Raw genomic sequence first — 20,980 nt, forward strand, 5'->3', positions numbered from 1 at the left:
ATATTTAAAGCAGCTGATAGGACAGTATGGATATGACAGCATAATTTAAACATGGTTTTGCAATGTGTGAGTATGTATTAATCTTTATTTGCTTTTTACTGCTGTTTAACAAAAAACCTAAATTTTAGGAATCTAACATACCTGCATTCGAATCTCAAGTGTATCATTCATTACCTGTTATCATAAGTAAAGTTATTTAACTTCCCTGAACCTCAATATTCCAATCTGTCCAAAGAAAGATTACACTTACTTCAAATATAATTATAATGGTCAACTAGTAAATGAAATTACTTCTCTAGCATTAATTCCCTTCCCCCCCCCTCTCTCTCCCTTCTTCCCTCCCTCTCCCTCTCTTTCCCTTTCTCAAGACCTGAAGACCTTGTCTATTTTAACAAGAGAATTTCCCTACTGGGAGAAATTTTGTCTCTGAGGGCATCTTTCACATTGCCTATAGAAATATTTTATTCTTACAACTGTAGGACATGGGAATGGTATGTAGTAGAGAAAGGCCAGGGATGCTGCTAAACATGGCATTCATATAATATATAGAACAATCTCTACAATCAAGAACTATTGGCCCAAACTGCCTTTATTAAAACTAGATAAGAATAGCAAAATAATTACTAAATGTGGGTGGGCTTCAAATTTTTTTTTTAAATCCTGGATTGAGTTTCTGAGTATACTTTGAAAAAGTTCAATGGAGTGAGAAAACAGAATACATCTATCCATTCATCCACTCAACCGCCCATACGTCTAACACTTCAGATGGAAGCATTATTCCTGGAAACAACCTCATCATTGCTACCCATTGCTCAGTTAGATGTAATTGTTGCCAAGCATTCATAACCCACTATAGCAACAGATATTTCCACTTAGATGACCCTGTCTCACACTTCAGAGAAAGCAGAGGTTCTTAGAAGGAAATGTCTTTAATTGTATATTTTCTCACTGGCATAAACTCATAAACCCAACTTACCTCGTCCTCTGTTTTTATTTTTTTTAAAAAAAAAAGAAAGTCCTACTTGTGCCCTCAATCCCGTGTGATCTCTTCCTGGTTCTTGAAGGACCTTCTTGCATCATTTGCTACTTCTGTACATTACTACTTCTCTGTAGCATTCAGACATACTGAACTCTCTCATTCGGACCATTCTCCCTGAGCTGACACCATACACTTTTTCATCTTTACTCCCTAACCTGGTTGACTTCCCCTGCTCCTCAATGTGGCCATGGCCACACCCCTTCTCTTTCAGAATTTTTTAAATTTTATAATTTATTTTGGTGTGTATAAATGTTTCACTTGCATGTTTGTCTGTGCATTACATGTGTGTCGTGCCTGGAGGCCAGAAGAGGGCATTAGACTCCAAGAACTGGAGTTAGAGACAGGTGGGAGCCTCCATGGGAGAGCTACAAATTCCACCTGGATCCACTGTAGGTAAGTTCTCTTCACTGCTGAGCCGTCGCTTCAGCTCTAGATAATTTTCAAAATAATCACCACTAACCTATTTTCCAGATCCAAGCAACTCTTAAACCTCACTTTGACTTTTCATGAGTATTGCGACAATTACCTAGTCCTTTTCCAGTAATGTCTTTCCCATTCCTTTCCACTTTGATTCTGAGCCTTGCCCTGGTTCTCAAGAAATCTTGATGTTGTTCACGATTGCGTTCTCAGTGCTCCTGTGATCTCATGAACACAGACTCACCACAGCCGTTCCATCCATTCTTACTTCCTGCACTCTCAGACTCATCTAGTTTTTTTCTGTACAGTGTATCTAGTTACTCAGTGAAGCCATGGACAATCCAGAAGCAATTCAAACAACATTTCAAAAGACATCACAACTTGACTCTTCTATTATAATTTCTTACGCAAAATAATGGTAATGCCCAATCTGTACATCATCCCAATATCCTCCCTGTCTCTAGTTTCACATCCATTTACTCACCAAGGTTTCCTAATTGTACCTCCTTCTATCTCTTTGATCTCTCTCATCTGTTTACTGCCACTGCCTTAACTGGGAGTTTTATGTCTCTTTCTGTTTACTACATGGCCTCCTAATTGTTCTTTCTGCTTCCAGTCACTCCTTTCTTAAATCTGTTTGCTCTGGTATAAGTTGGGTGATCTTTCTTAACTCAAATTTAATTGTGCTGTTCCTTGGTTTAAAAGATCTCAGTGACTCCTCATTGTTTTGAGGACAAAGTTCAAATTGAGTTCTTTTACTAGCAGGAGATACTCTAAATTCTGGCCACTGCTCACAACCTCCAGTTCCTATTTCCCTGTATGGTTCCATTCACCCCAGACTACCCCTATTCTGTGTTATGATCGCTCTTTCTGTTCTTTGGTGTTTGTTTCTTTGACTTTTTAGTACTTCTCTGTCTCTTTGATCTCTCATTCCTGTATGTATCCAGAGTTTCTGTGATGAGAAGACCACATCGCTAATTGTGGAAGAGATTACTCATCGCTCATCCTAACACCCATTCTCTCTTTCTTCTTTAATAGTGTTTTAGCTTAGCCCTATGCCTACATTTCTTAGCCTCTCTTGTTGTGAGCTGAGGAATTGGTATAAACAATGCTTTAAACAATTGTTTTAAACAATGAAATGGAAATGATGCATACAATCTTTTGAATCACGTTATTATAAAGAAGCTGTATATGTTCCATTCTGCCTCTTTTCCCTTTCTCCCTGGACCACAAAAAAGGACAAATGGAACACTAACTAAAGCTTAGATATTGCATCCATGTAATGAGGATGGTGTGGTGTCCTACCGTGTGTCACCCCTAGTTTTCTACACAAGATAAAAATGAACTTCTACCTTACTTGAACCCCTGAATTTACAATACCTACTTCTAAGACTTTTAATACAGAGAGTTTTCTGGTACCTCAATTAATCTTCCGACTTTGAGGATTTTCCTCATGAACTAACTGCTCTGAGAGAACTTCTATAGCCAGGTTGCTTATGTACAAGTGTGGTCCCAGAATTTGAGAGGCTAATGCAGGAGAATCAAGTGTTCAGGCCACCCTCAACTATATCGCCTTACATTTCATCCAAAGTAAAAGGACTGAAAATGAAGAGGACGACAAGAATGATCAGGAGAAGACATGAAGGAGGAAGTGGTGGTGACGGAGAAAACACTATCATTTTTCTATGTACATTTATAGAATCTAGGGCACATTTCCATCACGATACTTAACACATTACTTCCCAAGGACTAGTTGATACAAGATTCCCCGGCAAATCATATTCATTTCCTGATGGCAGAGACTTTCCACCCATGCATGTGTAAAAACAAGGGTGGACAAGAAGCTGCAGCTCAATAACCATTTTTGCAACGAACAGATGAATCTTGGCTGCCAGGCCCAGTACGATATTACATAACAGACACCTTTTCACCACATGTCCAACTGGACCAGGAAAGAGAGTACAGCGCACAAAGGCCACTGAGTCTAGTTGGAGTCAAACTCAGTTGTGTTGAGGCTTTGCTACTTACTAGTTATGCAACCCTAGGTGAGACTCGAGACTTCAGTTGCTAAAAACATAATGACTACCTCATAGAATTGTGGTCATTGGATGAGATTATGAGCCTAGACTGCAAAATACTAGCTATCAATATATGGTGATGATTATAATTATCGACAACACTACAGAGAAATTACATCTATGTATACTTGGGTAAAGACAGAGGCAAAAAGAAATGTTTGTTGTCAGGGAAAGAGCAAGGGAGGGAAGAAATAGGATGGCTGAAATGCTTCTATGGTACACAGAACAGAGGATAGGTACTCAGGGACTCTCCAAAGTCTGTGCCACATCAAATGATCTTTTTATCCCTTACCTCACTACACAAACTATCTGCATCGCATTGACAACAGCACTTTCTTGAAGCCTGCTTTTCTTTAGGAAGCAGTGCCAAGTTGACTGAGACGCTGATCGGGAACCTTCTGAGACCCGTTCTGCCAATATACCAGAAATCTGGCCTCAGAGAAATGGGAAGCTTAAAGCTGTATTCTGTCCAAATGAAAGAAGTACAGAGAAGTAGAGGGGCCATATAATCCTGGTTATGTGACCACTCTGAAATTAAAGTGTGGCCTACATAACCCCAAAGTCATCACAGATTGCAACATCCTTCCCAAAGCTGGTCTGCAGATGTAAACCGTGGAGCCAAATGTTAATGTGGAAATTTTGGCAATTCCTTTGGTAAGAGAAGTAATTTACCTCTTTCTGTTCTGTGGGCCCTCTAAAGACCTCACTTTGTATATTTTGTTTCAATGTTTTGATTACTTTTGGAGACAGAGTTTCATTCTGTAGCCCAGGCTGTCCTGGAACTCATTATATGTAGCTCAGGATGGCCTTTAACTTACAGCAATGCTCTTGTCTCAGTTTCCGGAACACAGTCAATAATGTTTACTGGCTGGCCCACATCTTTTGAAGGATGAATTTAGCCCTGTGTAGCCTTTGAGAAGAGAAATGAAAGAAACGGCTACTTTGCTGATTCCACCATCCTCCCTTTGCTGTTCAACATACCAACCACACATCTGCCTCGGGGCCCCTATAATTGCTTTTAGCATTCATAGAGCTCTAAGATAGCTATCATAGCTCATATACTTATTTCATGGAGATCGCTGTCTAAATTTTCCACCGTGAAAGGCCTTCTTTTATTATCTTACAAATACTAACCTTTACCTTGCTTTGCTTTTTTTTTCAGAGTATTTACTATCATTTGATAAATATATCTAATTGGTCTTTCCCCAGGAAAATATGAGAGTTATTTTAAAAGGCTTTTGTTTGGTTTATAGGAGTATTCCCAGTGCCCAGAATTTTGATTGTTATATACCATGAAATTAGTAACCATTCATTGAATGAATATCATGGGCACTTGAGAACCAGGCTATTACCTACAGACCTAAATTGTGGGACTGAGAAGGAAAACTCTGGAAGGGAGATGTTATCATTCTCTTAAGAGAGGGGCAAGAAAGAAGACAAATGCAAGAGTTCTTGCCTTTTATTATCTGGAGCATACTTTATTGGGTTCTGTAATCAAGAGCCCCAAATCCCTTGATTTACTGTTGGCAGCCCAATGTTAATGAGGAGACTTTTATAGATGAAAAGGGAATTGGAAAGCAACAAACAAACCCCAGCCTGCACTGCTTAATTCCACCATTGATTTCTTGACTATCCATGAAAGGGCTTGTTCTAAGTTGGTTCCAATGATGGACAGTATACCTTTTAAATAGAAGAAACAAACCCCAAACTCACAGGAAACAAGGCTTTTCTACTGGGTCAATGATGGAAGATAGAGAAGCAAGCTCTGTTAGGCCTTCTGATACCATTGTGAAGGGAAGGCAACAGTGATAGAGGAGAAGGAAAGAGAGAATGATTCTAACTGTGGACTCAGACAAGTGACTAAAGTACAACTTGGACAGCACAAACTTTTCCCAGGGTCAAGGACTGTTTCCATGGGAAACAGTGTGTGTGTGTGTGTGTGTGTGTGTGTGTGTGTGTGTGTGTGTGTGTGTAGTTAGCTAACTATTACACTATGGTCGGCACAGAATTAATCCATCTATCCACCCCATTGATAGTATTAAAAGAGGAGAGAATGGTTGGAAATATAAATGCGAAGTAAATAATTACCAATAGAATTTGATAGGGCATTGGTCCTCATTTTCCCTTCTCTAGATTCTGGGGTCTTTTACATAGCTGAAAAAGTAAGTAGGAATTCTTTGCTAACAGAAAGACTAGATCAGCTTGGAGAGAAGGCTGGAGAGGGGATTTGAGGCCAAGGGCTTGGCTGGGAATAAAGAGCATGTATCTTTCCAAGGCTACTCGATAATAAGTAGCAAGGCCATGTTATGAACTCCAAAGTGTCTGACTTCAAGGCTAACACTCTTTCTGCTATATAAGAAGGAAACATTTTAATTTGAACAAATGATTATTTGAATGGGAGCAGGGTCAGGCAGAACATGTTTCCCACGCATCAAAAGTCCAGCAAGTGTATGACTAACTGACTTCTCTCTGCAAACTAGGTAAGAATACCCAGGCTCTTGCAGTTACTAAGAGTGAGTATAGGAAAAAAAATCTCAGAGAGTGGTCAGAATAGAATCTTGGGCCAAAATAGTGCTTATTTGTGGACACATGATTAGTACCATGTAACATATTCACTGAGAAAAATCCTCAATGCCTGGTCAAAAGGAAATCAATATCCAAGGCTAAATTCTATTCAGGTAGCTATTGGCTGTTGCCTAGGGTTGGAGTCAGGTTTCCAACTCCAGGACATTCCTCCTCTTTCTAAAGGGTTCTGAGGACTAAATCTGAATTACAACATTGAAATTTGGAGGCACAGCCAGAAATGAACTGCCTTCAATGAACTGGGGATTCATGAACTACTTACGTAAGTTTGTTGATGTATTTCTCCCATTATAGACTTTCCTCTGTCATGCATTTAGGTGTGAGAATGAAGTTTTAATAAAAGATGGTCATTTTCAAATTGTCAAAAACTCAACTCTTACAAATCTTCACAGAGCTGAACAACTATGGAGATTCACCCCCAGATGGGGCTTCCAGGTTCCATATATCAGATTGTAGAAAACAAAAGAAAAGGAAAAAGAAAAACAACAAAAAAAGCCTACCTTGAATCTCTATAAATCTAAGCTATAATATCTGGCCCTGAAGAATGCCAGCTTTCCACCACCTCTCCATTTATACTCTGGCTAATGCTAGATCGAGCTTTCCTGAGGTCTGGTTATACTAGCAGAAACTGTATTTTAAAATGCATTAGAGACAAAGGTGGCAATGGGGTCAAAAATAATAAGCTCTTAGCATTTGGCACAAACCACTTTAAACATCAAGTGTGTCACCAAGTTTGCTTGGAGTATCTACATAACTTTGAAAATGTCACGTCTCTTGTAAACAAGAGCCAACTTTGAAAAGAGGGCTGTCATCAAGACTGTCTTTTGACTCAGCAACACAAAGTCTTTAAGATTTTCTTTTTAGATATGATATTGGAGAATGCTATTTGGTCCTATTCATACATTGTACTTGTGGAAAAACTAATATCCAAAGAGGAGTTATGAATTGCCCAGGGCTCCAAAACTAGTAGAAGATAGAATTGTGATTAGAGCCCAAGTTCTAAAGCCCAATATGGTCTCCTTTCCCTTAAAGTACAGCATCTACTGTAGAAAATAACTATTGCCTTCCATTAACTATATTTACTAGGTCTGTAACCCCTGCTCTGATTGTCTATCCATTCCCTGGTTGGTTGCATTGGAACGAGAACACCAAAGGAATGAAAGAATGCAGTCAGATCCTGCTAAGAATGTTCTGACTGGAACTGATAATTATGTGTTTTCTACGAAGAATGGATTGATAGATATCAAGTGGAGTGCTTCTTTTGGACCAGCATAGTATGATTTAGACTGTGGAAGTGAAGAGTGTCTTTACCGCAAGGAAACAGAAGTAAATAAGGGTCTAAGGACCTCTACGACAAGCTTATTTTATTACAATGAATTCAGAGACAGTAAGATAGAATGATTATAGGAGAATGTGACCACTAAGATCAAGTTCATTTCCCATCCACACTCTAAAACACTGTTGGGAGGGGGGCATGGGCACTGTGCTATATACAAAGCACTGGACATCTTTATCATAGCGAATCCTCCTAATAACACTGAGGTAGGGCTAATCATTCGTCTCCTTTTTGAAAAGGAGGCAAACACAGCTCAGGAAGATAAACTGACTAGCTTAAGACCACCCAGCTAGCAAAGGATACAATTAGAACTACACTCCAGGGCTGTCTGGTTCTAAAGTTATTCCATTCTTTTCATTGCTTTCACATCACTAGAGATACTTGAGAAGCCTATATAGTTAACCAGGACACTTCCCGGATTCTTTGTGTTAATCCAAAGAAGTAGCCGTGACCCAGTCATCAGCCACAAAATCTCAGAGAACAGAGATACAAACCACACAATCTCTCGGTGCTCGGCCACTGCTCCCTAGCCTCTAAAACTCCTATTGGCACAACTGCCTGACTGCAAAAAGTCAGGCTGTTCCAGGCCTGGCTGCCAGAGTCCACCATCTGGCCCTCTAGCCTACTAACCCCAGTCTTACTATATCGTCTAGACTTTGACCGGAGACTTCAGAGCACTCCAAAGCCATTTCAGACACAGAGATAAATTCTATGAAACAATCACTGTCTAGTGAGGAAAACAGTCAATATGATTTTGGAAATCTTTTTAGAATGGCAAGGGCTAATTAAGGTTATAGCTCAGGGCTTGCCTAGCAGTTCATAGGTGCAGGGCCCTGGGGTCCATCCCCAGCACTTAAAATAACAACAATTGAGTCAGTAATACCTTTAAAAGGTGTTTATTCTATTTATGTGTGTTGCCACTTGGACATGTAAACTAGATACGAACAACAGCAACAAGCATATTTGATTTTGATAACCCACAGGAAACTTAGCCTTTCTCTGTCTCATTACCTACCAGTATAATGGGAGAACACCTCAAGAGTTGTTGGAAGGAGTCGATAGAATGTTGAACAGCAAAGGCTTAGCATATAGTAAGTCCTCGTGAAATGCTACTTACTGTTCTTACTGTTGGAAGCATTGTAGTGCCAGCCAGAGAAAGGAAGGGGAGAGGAGAATGTATCGCTACCTTTTGCTGAATCTTCAAGAGAACTATCAGGGTGACCAGAATCGAAAGAGTGACTCATAATGAGGATTTCAGGTATCAGAACACTGGGGGCAAATGTCACTCCCCAATGCACCCTGTACTTCACACACCATCTCATCGGGTTTGGACATGCTTATTAAGCTTGCAGCAAGCCCTGACCTTGATTGAAAGGCGAGCTAAGAGAACCCGGCTGCTGGAGAATGTATGAAGAGCTCAACTCAGCCAGGGTTGAAATCTCTAAACTGTATCTTTAAGAGATTCACTATGACTAATGAACACATGTGAAGTTTCTCAATCTTAATAATTCTCTGCTCAAAGATATTTTTCTTCAGGTTACCCTTTGATCTCAATATGCATACTTAAAGATACTTTTCTGAAGATTCATTTGAAAATGTTTGTCAAATTCTCAGCTAACTATATATTAGATTCTGAAAATGTCCTAACATGAATAAGCTAATAAAAATGTTATTCTTAATAACTTTTAGCTTAACCTTATCATTTCAGAAATTAAATGCAATGAAGCACAGAGCTGACTTAATTAGATTCTCTCATCCTCTCTATATTTCTATGTTACATATGCACACATATACGTGTTTGTACTGTAAATGAATATTTAGATGACGACAGGTACATTTTAAAATATAAACATAAAAAACAAGCTTTATAGTAAGATGCATTATGATTTGCAATCAGCAGTTAATTAATTTCAAATTAATACACACACATGTGTATGTGTGTCTGAATGGGTATGTCTGTCATTTATCATTCCACAAAGAGGGAAACACATTTCTCTGTTCTCTTGCTGCCCTCTGGCGGCAGACACAAATCTACAGGAGTCACAGTTCAGGAAAAAGCAAACCAGGGCTGTGGTCTATGTCCTCGGGGCTGCTAGATTGGGTGTCAGAAAAATACATAAATCAGAGTTGTTTTTTAAAAGGGACTCTTGTTTGCCTCTTCCAATCCATCATGTTGCTACAACATCAATGAGGTCTTTTTCCTGGATAAGTTCCTGTTTGGACATTTGGGAACATAGGCAACATTTGAGTTCTCACAAACTTTGTATTGAAAACAATCCAGCTTTCTCTGGCCAGTTTACAAGAACTGCCCTCAGTCATCTGCGGCAAAGACTGTATCCTTCAGTTTTTCAGTTCCTTCAACCACGCCCTCAAACCATTCATCTTTAGAGACAGTAAAATCCATTCTGACATATATTAGTAGTGGATTTCCTAATTACGTTGAAAATAATTGTTTTCCCAGAAAACTATACTAAGACCATGAAGCAACACGGTGCATAATTGAAAGGCAATTACCCACCCACTAGAAGGGAAATCCTGGACTATAGCTGTAGCTCAGTGGTACGGCAGTCATAGCATGTGTGATGCCCTGTGTTACATCCCCAATACTAAGAAACATGCATAAAGAAAAATGAAAGCATTTGAATACACATATTAGCACTGCAGAGGAAGTTAACGAAAGCAACAATAGCTGCGTCAATATCAGTGATACAAAGACAAGCACAACCGACTACTCTCCTTAATCTTTCGCTTGAAAAGAGGTCTCCATTCCTTGAGATGCAGCCTTAACGCCGCCACAGCTAGATGTGTCTCAGTTTTTCCACTCATCACACGCAGAATCTCTGATCCCTAATCTAGAACATCAATAATGTGCATCATGTTAGAGTCGGAATGAGGACGGATGAGCTAAGAGCACAGTGCACCTCACTGCACCCAGCCTGACTCCTGGGTCATTGCTCAAAAATCGAAGTCGGAGGAGGTTGACCAACTGGTCTCTAGCACTAGCACAGTGCAATCAGGAGCAACAAATGGAAAAAGTGCTGAAGTCCGGCTGTGCAGCTGACAAATGTCTTTCCAAAGTACACATGAGATAATAGATAGGCAAGGATTCAACCCTGGTCCCTGAGCTCTTTTATAAAGTACCTTGTGAAGAACCAAAGGGATATAATGGTCCAAAGACAAGGGTGGAGATGGAGCTGCAACAATGCATTTTGCAAAGAGACGGGGCTTTATGGAAAATGAAGTGCCTGAGTCAGAAGATCTGTAAAAGTCACTTTCTAGTTCTGATAGCCAAATGGATCTGTCCCATATTCCACCTCCTTAAGGGAAATACAATTCTGTCCTCGGAACTAAATCACTAGGAACTGCCTTCCCAGCTGGCCCCTCTCTTTCCCTGTAATTCCCAGCAGCTGCCCCAAACAAAATGTTCAGAAAACAAAAACCAACCTTCCTCTGCCAATCCAAATTACCTCTGTGTCTCAAGCCAGCAGTATCGGGTTAGTGTACCCTGATCCACACACTATTCCATGGGCTAAAGACTAAGAAGTTCGGAATAATTGACAGTGCTATTCTAGGGGATTAGTGGAGGGGGGGGAGAGAACTTCCTTTCCCTTGTTACTTCTCTGCTCTCCTACTTGGAAATTTAGAGGTGATTCAAATTTCTTAAAAACAGCAGCGCCGAGAGAAATCTCAGAACGGACTCCTTTAAACGTCAGCTTGCCTTACACATTTAAGTTTTCTTTACAGACTATCTAGGTATTTTTCAGGGGTTGATAGAGAAACTGAAAACAGTGTGTTTAAGCCCTTTCTACTAAAGAGCAAGCGCAAATGGAAAAAAATATTACTGAAATTATAACATGTCAACCGAAAAATCATATCCCATTAGCTGAACAACTTGGCAGGAACATATAATCCCTAGTGCTTGCTGGGCAGCCTCAAGTCTCACATATATTATCTCTTTTAATCCCCACAACTATTCTATGTAGTCACACCTACATAAGGTCTATAATTTCTGGGACAACCTCACACATCAGTTTTCTCTTTTTCAAAACGGGCAATTTGATAAATGCTTAGCAAACTGGAAGTTCAGTTTCTAGAGCCACATAAGATGCCTCACCTGAAGGAAATTTACAAATCAGAAACAATTCGTGATTGTCATATTGCTTTTTTGAAAACACAGCTAATGTACATCTCTAGTATCATACAAAAGCCAGAATCACAATCATATAATAAGTATTTAAAATCTAGCAAAATGTTTATTCTAGCCTCACTCCACCGCTGAGCACCAGTAAGCTGAAATGACCTCCTATTGGAGCCTGGGGATAACAGATAACCAGTATTTGTAATTAATTATTCTTCACACAATGCTACAATATAGAGTTAGGGATCCTGACCAAACATGTAGCAAAATAATTTTATAAACCCTGTTGGGATTAAGGATATTCACCAAAGAGCAGATCTTTTTGGTAAAATAAAATTGGTCTTTTTTTTTTTTTTTACAATCTATAGAATAAATTTTACAGAAATTTGAGTGGGGTTTTTTGTGGGTTTTGTTTTTTCTGTTTTTGAGAAAGGGTTTCTCTGTGTAGTCCTTGCTCTTTCCTGGAACATGCTTTGTTAACCAGGGCGGTTTCTAACTCACAGGACCTCTGACTCCCGAGTGCTGGGATTAAAAACATGCGCCGCCGCCACCCAGCCAGAAATTAAGGGGTTTTGACTGATAACAGACTAAACATGCCATCATCATTCCTCTATCCACTCACAGATGAATAAGAACATTTAAAGTGCAGTAAGTCAGGACATACTAAAGCATTTCCATGGCCTCTTCTGCCTGGAGCTAAACTCTTCACTCAAACCAACAAGATTCATAAATTGACCATCAAATTTTAAAACTAGGATACTGTATTAGTTACTTGTACTGCTCTGATAAAATGCCATGACTAAGACAACTTAAAGAAGAAAAGAGATTATTTGGGTTTATGGTTCCAAAAGGAGAGTCCACAATGGTGGGGAAGGATGGCAGCAAGCAGCAGGAATAGCAGCAGGGCCAGGAAGCAGAAAGATCACATTCCTATGCACAGGCAGGAAGCAGAAAAAGCAGAGGCAAACTACAAGAGAGGAAGTGGGACAAAGTTAGAAATTCGCAGAGCTGGCCTTCAGTGATGGCCTTCCTTCAGCAAGAATCCACCTCCAAAAGCTTCTAGAACTTTCCCCAAACAGTGCCTGCAACTGGGGACCAAGTACTCGAATATCTAAACCTATGGAAGGCATCCATCATTCCAACTACCACAGATATCTAACACAAATCTTCACTATGTGGATGACCTTTGGCAACTCTAGTCTCAAATATCCTCGACCTTTTCATCTCTATTGACAATCTCTGCCACTTACATACTCATTTTCAAGAACCCAGCAAAGACCCTGTAGTGTCGATTTGAGTTAATGTTAAATCTGAGTTCCCAAACTGGCTCATTCGGTGACCCTGGACAAGTCATTCTGTTCTCCTAATGTGAATTTTGGTGTAAAAGTCTCTCCAATAATACCTGACATACAGCGCAAACACGATGGAAAATTTTAAATCCCTGCAGAGGTAAACAGCTTTTGTCTCTATCTGACAAATGCTCAGGAGAGCAAAATACGGTTCCCCAGATGTCCGTATTTGGTTTGCTTTGTTTTAATTAAGAAAATGCACATCTATTTTTCAGAGAGGCTGTCCTATTTTATATTCCCAATTGAGAAGGATGACACATTTGAGCTTCTGTGTACCCTCGTCACCATTTTGGATTGTTGCTGTTTTTTTATTTCTGCTGTTCTGATAAATATTCAGTGCTATCTCACTGGGGTCTTAATTGGCATTTCCCTACTGGTTAGTTATCCTGAACAACTCCTAATCTCTTACTTGCCATCTGCACATACTGTTCATGGCTTTATCCAGTTTAATAATTACAATGCTTGATCCTTTGTGGTTGGCTATGAGAATTCTTTATATACTCTAGATATGAATCCTTTGCAACTTGGTAGCAACTTTGATAAAAATCCAATCCACTGATTTTTTTTCCTCTCTGAATTGTGCTTTGGGTGTCACATCGAAAAACTCGTCCAAAAGTCCAAGGGCCTGCAGACTTTCTCCTATGCAATTTTCCAAAAATTTACCTGTAACTGAATATTCCAATTTTGTGCTGCTGATTTTGCTTCTTTTTAGATAAACAATTTTGAGTTAACTTTTGCACATGCTATGAGATTTACATTGAGATAACTTTCATTACCAACATATGTGCAACTTCTCACAGCATTTGTTGAAAATATTATACTGTTTTATTTAAAATTCTTTTGCCGTACTTGGAGACTGAATTTGGGATCTGAGCTATGGAAAAGGCAAGTGACAGCTACCTGAGCTATGTAAGACAGTGGCAGCTACATTTGTACCTTTGTGAAAAATAGTTTATCCAAACTTTGTGGGACTATTTGCACATTCTTTATTCTGCTTCATTGGTCTGTGTCTATCCATCTGCTAATTGCATATTGTTTTAGTGCTGAACATCATAAGCATTAATATTAATAATACGCCTCAGTTTGTTCCTTTTCAAAAAAGTGTTAGCTTTTATAGTCCCATTTGTATCCTCCTACTTAATATAACCTTGCCACTACCTACAAAAATATTTGGCTGAATTTTGACATTGTCTTAAACATACAGGTCATCTTGGAAAGAAACGATATCATTACTATGTTGAGTATTCTACTCATTGAACATAGTGTGCCTCTTAATATACCTATAATTATTGTGAATTCTCTTGTCAGCCTTCTGTAGTTTGAGCAAATAACTCCAATAAATGCTTTGTTAGGCCTGCTTTCAAGTTTTGCATTTGTTTTGAGTGGAAGTAACCTGCCACTTTTTGATTTAATCTAAGGACGACTGGATGAGGTAAAGCCCATACCAGACACTGCTAAAGTGGCTGAGAACTGAGACTAGATCGATCATGGATTTAGGGGAAAACCTGCTGCTATTTTCGGCTAAATGAGTATAATTACATGATTCCTAATGAGGTTTTGTTATACCCACAGATCAGTGCCTTGCTCAACTCACATCAGAGAAGCGTCTTTTTGCAGGAAACGGGAGTCAATGCAGAGACCTTCAACTGGATAGTGTGCAGAGAGTGAGGAACTCTGAACTAAACTCCAGCACTGAGAAGAGAAAGTGGACAAAAAGTCCCATCCCTGACCAAGAAGCCATTGTAATTGATGCCTGCTGGGAAAAGGAAAATTGAGTTTCTCCAATAGAGTGTTACTACTCTATCAACAATATTGCAGGGTAGGCCCCATGCCCAGATCTGGCCAACACAAACAGCAAAATATATGCTTTGTGGACTTTTTGTTTTACTTTCTTTGCTTTTCCGTTTTCTATTTTACTGGTTTCTTGTTTGATTTGAATTGATTTTTGTTTGTTGCTTTTGCTTTGAGAGAAAGAAAGGAGAGAGAGAGAACATTAAATTGAGTCAGGGAGGGTCTAGGAAGAGTTAGAGGAGGGGAAAGTCTTGAACAAGGTATATTGTATGACCAAATAAATAATTGAATAAACACAATTTAAATAAAATAAAATGGCTTTCTAGTCTTCTCTCTTCTATTTCTGTCTACTATAACTATTTTCCCCACTTCAGTCGGAATAGTCCTATAAAAAATAAGTAAAATCATGTCACTCCACTGCTGAAAAAAATCTACTTTTTGTCATAGAAAGCAAAGCCAAAAGCTTTCCAAGGGGTTCTAAGTCCTACCACTTCCTTCATTATCCTTTTGAACCTCTTTTCTTCTATATAGATTTTCCTATTTCCTATGTCTAAACAAAGCCTTACATACAGAGATGGATGAAAGGATACATAGATGGATAGACGGATGATAGATAATGATGCTGTGTGAATAAATCAACTCATCAATAAATAAAATCCAATCATTACACCAGGGCTGAATTAATTATAGACCATGGGCTTAATAGCCTATTTTATAAGCAATTAGTACAACATGACCTCTCCTGTTTACATATGGTTGCTTCCCTACCCTATAGTCGGCGTGGGTCAGTTGTGACAGAGTTCTGTAGCCTCCAAATCCTAAATTGTTTGCTCTGTGGTTTTATATTCAGTGACCCTTTCTTTAGATTCACATTAGCCAGGTTCCCTGCACACCTTCAGACCTGTCTAATCCAACTTGCCCCAAACTAAGCTTTCCTTCATCTCTCCCAAAATCTATCATTCTATATTTCTCACGATAAAAAGAGTGGCTGCTTTCACTTGGTCAGGCAAATAAGAAATCAAGGTATCAGAAACCCTTAGTAGCATCCTCTGATTGTTAAGTCCTAATGATTTCAATGATTTCACCTCTCTCTTCTTCTTCCCACTGTCCTAACTCAGAATATAATTACTTTGTGCTCAGACAGTGTTCCAACTGCGCGAGCTATTCTTCTAAATGCAGCCTCTCTTACACAAGGCTGACTGTAGCCTTTCTCTACGAGTAAGCAATGCTTTCCTAGCAGTGGCAGGATAAAATGCTCACGTTCAAACTCATCAACTAGGCAGTCAATTGCTTTCCAGCCCCGATCCCCGCCTGCCTCCAGTGCAATCTGCTACTTTTATTTCCACTTCATGTTCTAATAACACAGCCATCATGTCTCTGACCTTTGTCCACACTCGGCTATCCACTTGCAACTCGCTTCCCCTGTTTCTCTTTCTATTCAACTTTAGAATCTGTGACAACAACTGTTAAGTGACAGACAGACTGGATTGAGGAATGTTTGGAGATATTATTGAGAGGAAGAGTGAAGGTGTTGCCAGAAGAAGTCACCCGTGAGTCTAAGTGGACCACACGAGGAAGAGCAGCCCTCATTGGGGAAGAACCCATCTGATCTGTGGGGGTCATGAAAACACAGCCGACTAATTTGTGAATGAGAATTTTCTTCTCGTGCTTTGGACATCAGGACTATTGTCCCTCTGCACTCCTACTCTTACGCCACGCTATCCACCCACACCAAGATCCCTGTATCTGTAGCCTTTTTTTTTTTTTGTCTAAGATGATTTATACTGTAGGCTTTCCTGGTTCTGAGGCCCCTGGAACTTGACTGAGTCATACTATTGAATCCTGGGGTCTCCAGTCCATCATAGGTGGACTATGCTGTTACGTCCTTGCTGCCATAAACACATCATCTAATTCCCCTAACAGGTCTCCTCTGTAGTATCTATACATGTAACATACCAGTTCTACCTCTCTAGAAAGTCCTGATTAATACAGTACCTAATGTAGGTCTTATCTAGTTCTTCGCAACTCGATAATTACAAGGCACCTTGTATAGACCCTACTGTCACTACACATCATGACTGGTGCTGCAGTCGTACCTAATTAAGTACTTTGACTCTTAGAATATCTCTTGTTAACACTTCTTAGTTGACACATATTACACATACATATGTGGTACAGTGTTAAAATTCATACATTCACACAGAGTGCATAAGGATCAAACAGTATTTCCATCTCCTTATATAGTTGTTTCTTCGTGATAGGACTCACAATTTTTTTCTCTTTTGGCACAGTTTACGTGTTATAGTTATCCTCTTGTGCTGTGGAAAATTGAACTCTCTTCCATCTCAGCGCATTTTGGTATCCATTATCCATTTTGGTATCCATCTTTGCCACTTCCTAAAGAAATAACCTTGGACTTATGGCTATCACATAGAAGCATATAAACTCCTTTCGATTTCTAATGGCAAAATCAGAAAGGTTATGAAAAGTTTTGGAGGTGACACAGACAACATGGCAGAGAAGACTAGCTGTTTCCTTGGATGCATTCTCTTACTCTTTTTGAAGTCTTAGTTGGGAATGTGCTATACTGAAGACTTTACCTTCAAGCCGGGCAGCGGTGGTGCACACCTGTAATCCCAGCACTTGGGAGGCAGAGGCAGGTGGTTCTCTGTGAGTTCGAGGCCAGCCTGGTCTATAAGAGCTAGTTCCAGGATACGCTCCAAAGCCACAGAAAAACCTTGTCTCAAAAAAAAAGACTTCCCCTTCTTGAGACAGCACAGTTGAATATGTGTTTTATCTCAGCACTTGGGAGGCTGAGGAGACTAACTACAAATTCAAAGGCAGCTCGGGCTATAAAGCAAGATTGTGGCTTAAAAAAAAATGAAACAGACTACTTTTCTGCCTTATCAGTGAGCATGATTGTGAGATTGAAGTTTAGAAAATGGAATGGAATGAAAATGATATCTAACTCCCAGATCAGAACCTTAAAGCACAGGGTTATAAACTCTACTTCTCTCTCATTCTTTTCAACAGCAAGAATGGAGATGATGAATGACCATTGTAGGGAAAGCAGGATAGTGGGCTTCTCAGAGCACTAAGAAAGAAAGAACAAAGAATCCTGATTATATCAAGTCATTTTAGTTGGGTTATTTTACAACAAAGAAAGAAGCATCTCTTACATTAGAGCCATGGTATGTTTATGTGTAGCCTCTAAGCATCTGAGCATCTTACCTAGTGGGGTAACAAGTGATCAGGCTTGGACTTGAGCTATGAATAGACTCAGACTGTATAGGCCTTCACGATCCAAATAAAGTTCTTTTTAAATAATGCTTCCCATGGAGGGCGCTCTCTGTTAAAAAGCTCTTACAAATAAACATAAGACATTTGTGGCAAGTACACAGTATGTGTTAAGAAGTAGTTCTTGTCTCAAGCACATTACCAGGTTCATTTTTTGTCTCCCTATAATTTATTCCTTTGATTTGACCAAATGATAATGTATGCTACCTTATAAGTTATATATGATATAAAATACTCTAACTTAAAACATTCTAAAATGAGATGTAATTTAAAATAAACACACTGATTTATTTATGGTCTTGAAATGGGGTTTAAGACTTGCTAAATATGGGACTTGCAAACATAATGGTTCTCAGACCTTCTGCTGCCCATTTTCACTGAAGCAGGCCAGAAAAGAATTTTCTGACTTCCCACTAAAGTACATTATATAAGATAAACCCAGAGGAACCCAGAGAAAACAAACAATGGTATCCTCAAAGGTACAGAAACACCAAAAATATAGGCTTGCCTCCAGTGTGTTAGTACTCCATCAGCCCCTATTGTCCTGTAGTCATATTTCTCTACAACGAGATATTTCATCATACAGTATACATTTACCTGAGCTTTTGGGGGAAGGTGCTTATTCTAGAGTGTTACCAAGTCATATGTCATATAAAACTTACATAGACATGTTTACTTTTCTCTTAGCAATCTGTCATTTGATTGGGGGATGTCATGGACTTGGTATTATGTGAGCATAACTCTACCCTATAATTTCATTGTATATGCATCACTTTCTTCTGTATCACTTTCCTTTGCTATACTTCATGGCTAATGTCTTAGAAACAGCCAGTGGCTTTTTCTTCTTTAACATCCCCAGCATTTACCTGATAATAAAAACAGTATATGTTCAAGTAACAGATGCTGAATAGATGAAAAGCTAAGTGTTATATTTTTGTGTTTTGTTTGTTTGCTTGCATTTTGAGACAGGGTTTCTCTGTAGCCTGTCCTGGAACTAGCTCTTGTAGACCAGGCTGGCCTCGAACTCACAGAGATCCACCTGCCTCTGCCTCCCGAGTGTTGGGATTAAAGGTGTATGCCACCACTCTAAGTGTTAAATTTAATATTAAACATCACTGTGGCTAAGTTTAACAATGCAGGCCTGTAATCTCAGATACTTGGGAGGCTGGGGCAGGAGGATCATAACTTGAAGATATGTCTGGGTTACAGAGTGAGTTGATGGTTGACTGGGACACCTTATTAAGACTCTGCTTGAAAAGTTAAAAAAGGGCTTGAGGCTAGATCAATGGTAGAGTATTTGCTTATCATATACAAGGCCCTAGTTTTAATTTATATGTCTTCAAGAAACATGTCATTGTGGCACAGTGGGATTTCTTTCCAATATCAACTTGAACCAAATAATAAGACACACAACTTCCTGTCTGTGATCCCAACAGTCTGGAAACTAAGTCATAAGGATGACAGGTTCAATATACACTACATAGTGAGTGCCAGGATAGCCAACATTTTTATAGCATCTTTTGCTTTGAAAATATAAACAAAGAAGGAAAGGAGGGAGGGAGGGAGGGAGGGAGGGAGGGAAGGAAGGAAGGAAGGAAGGAAGGAAGGAAGGAAGGAAGGAAGGAAGGAAGGAAGGAAGGAAGAGAGAAAAAGAGGGATGGAGGCAGGCAGATAGACAAACACAGTTAAAAGGCAGACAAGACAAATGTCACTTCTTTCGAGGAGAGATATTAAGAATAGGAAATGGTTACCTTGCCAAAGTGTTCAATCAGGATTTCTACCACAATGTTCTGAAATTTGATGTTCATCATAGCAGCCACAGTGTCCTCTTGAGCTCTCATCAGGGTGGGCCCAAAGATCACCCCCATATTGGAAGCTGTCATAAGATTCTCTTTGCTGTGCTCACACACACTGCCAGAAGAAAAAGAAAATGATGAAAAAGGTTCATTTTTCTAGTAATGAGAACTATGCTAGGTGTTAAAGGAGATAAGAGACACAAAAGAGTAGAAAAGACGAGGCCAGAAGTATACATGAAAGAAATAAAACACAATGGAAAAACAAGCAAGCAACACAAGATAGTATATGCATAGGAGCCAAAGTGAGAGAGAGGAGGAAGTAAGAAAGCATGTCTGAAGGAGTTAGGGGACAGATGTGGAGGTAGTAAAGGGTATGGGGAGGTAGGAGAAAAGCCTAAGTATGTGCAAGGCTTGGGGAACATCAGGTCCAATGAACAGCAAAGTAGATTAGAAGGATAACCCAGAGGTGGAGGACTTTCCTAGTACTTCATTGCTTTCTTTAAAAACCAGTGGGAAGTGTGCCTACTAGTTCTTCTAGTGAGGAATCTGGCCATTCTAGTACCACAGTTATAAAACTAAAACCTGAAAGACCGAAAAGGATACTATGTTTGACCGCCCCTTGATCAGCTTCTTCATTTTATAAAACAAAGGAGACGGAAGAGCATCTTCTTGAGACCACAATTGCTGAGCTGGGGAGCAGGTCCTGCAATCTGATTGCCAGATCTTTACTCTGCGTCAGTTCTCGCCACTGGCTACCCATCTCTTACAGGAGAAGCTAAAAGGTCTTTAGAGAGCACAGCTAAAACCTTTTATATTTTTCCCCATTTCTAATCCCTATGTATAGCCTAGGTTCTAAAGTTGAGCCCAGTTTGGATCCCAACAGTGCCCTCACAAGCTGTGCAACAGGTAATTTTAATCCCAACCTCCCTGAGCTTCGGTTTTCCTCCTTGTGTAAATAGTGTCTACTTTAGAGCAGTAGAAAACCAAGTGTGACATTGCTTCAACACGGGACTGCCCAATGCACTTCTCTTTCTAAGAACCTCCGTTATAGGCATTGCTAATCTTTGACAAGTGTTCCTCTCAACTGCTTAGATTAGCGTTTTCTGACTATACCATGGTTATTGCAGACAGAACTTCCAATCTTTCTCTTATGCCA

General features: G+C 39.6%; 1 protein-coding gene across 1 annotated transcript in view; it reads right to left on the reverse strand.

Annotated features, from left to right (window-relative positions):
- The window catches only part of Ophn1 (oligophrenin 1), a 338,469-nt gene that overhangs the window by 33,322 nt on the left and 284,167 nt on the right, over positions 1-20,980 (reverse strand). Inside the window, 1 exon segment of the mRNA XM_042054391.1 lies at positions 19,780-19,939. Within this exon segment, the coding sequence (XP_041910325.1) occupies positions 19,780-19,939 (160 nt within the window).

Source organism: Arvicola amphibius, chromosome X (genome assembly GCF_903992535.2).
Source record: "Arvicola amphibius chromosome X, mArvAmp1.2, whole genome shotgun sequence".
Classification (NCBI taxonomy): Eukaryota; Metazoa; Chordata; class Mammalia; order Rodentia; family Cricetidae; genus Arvicola; species Arvicola amphibius.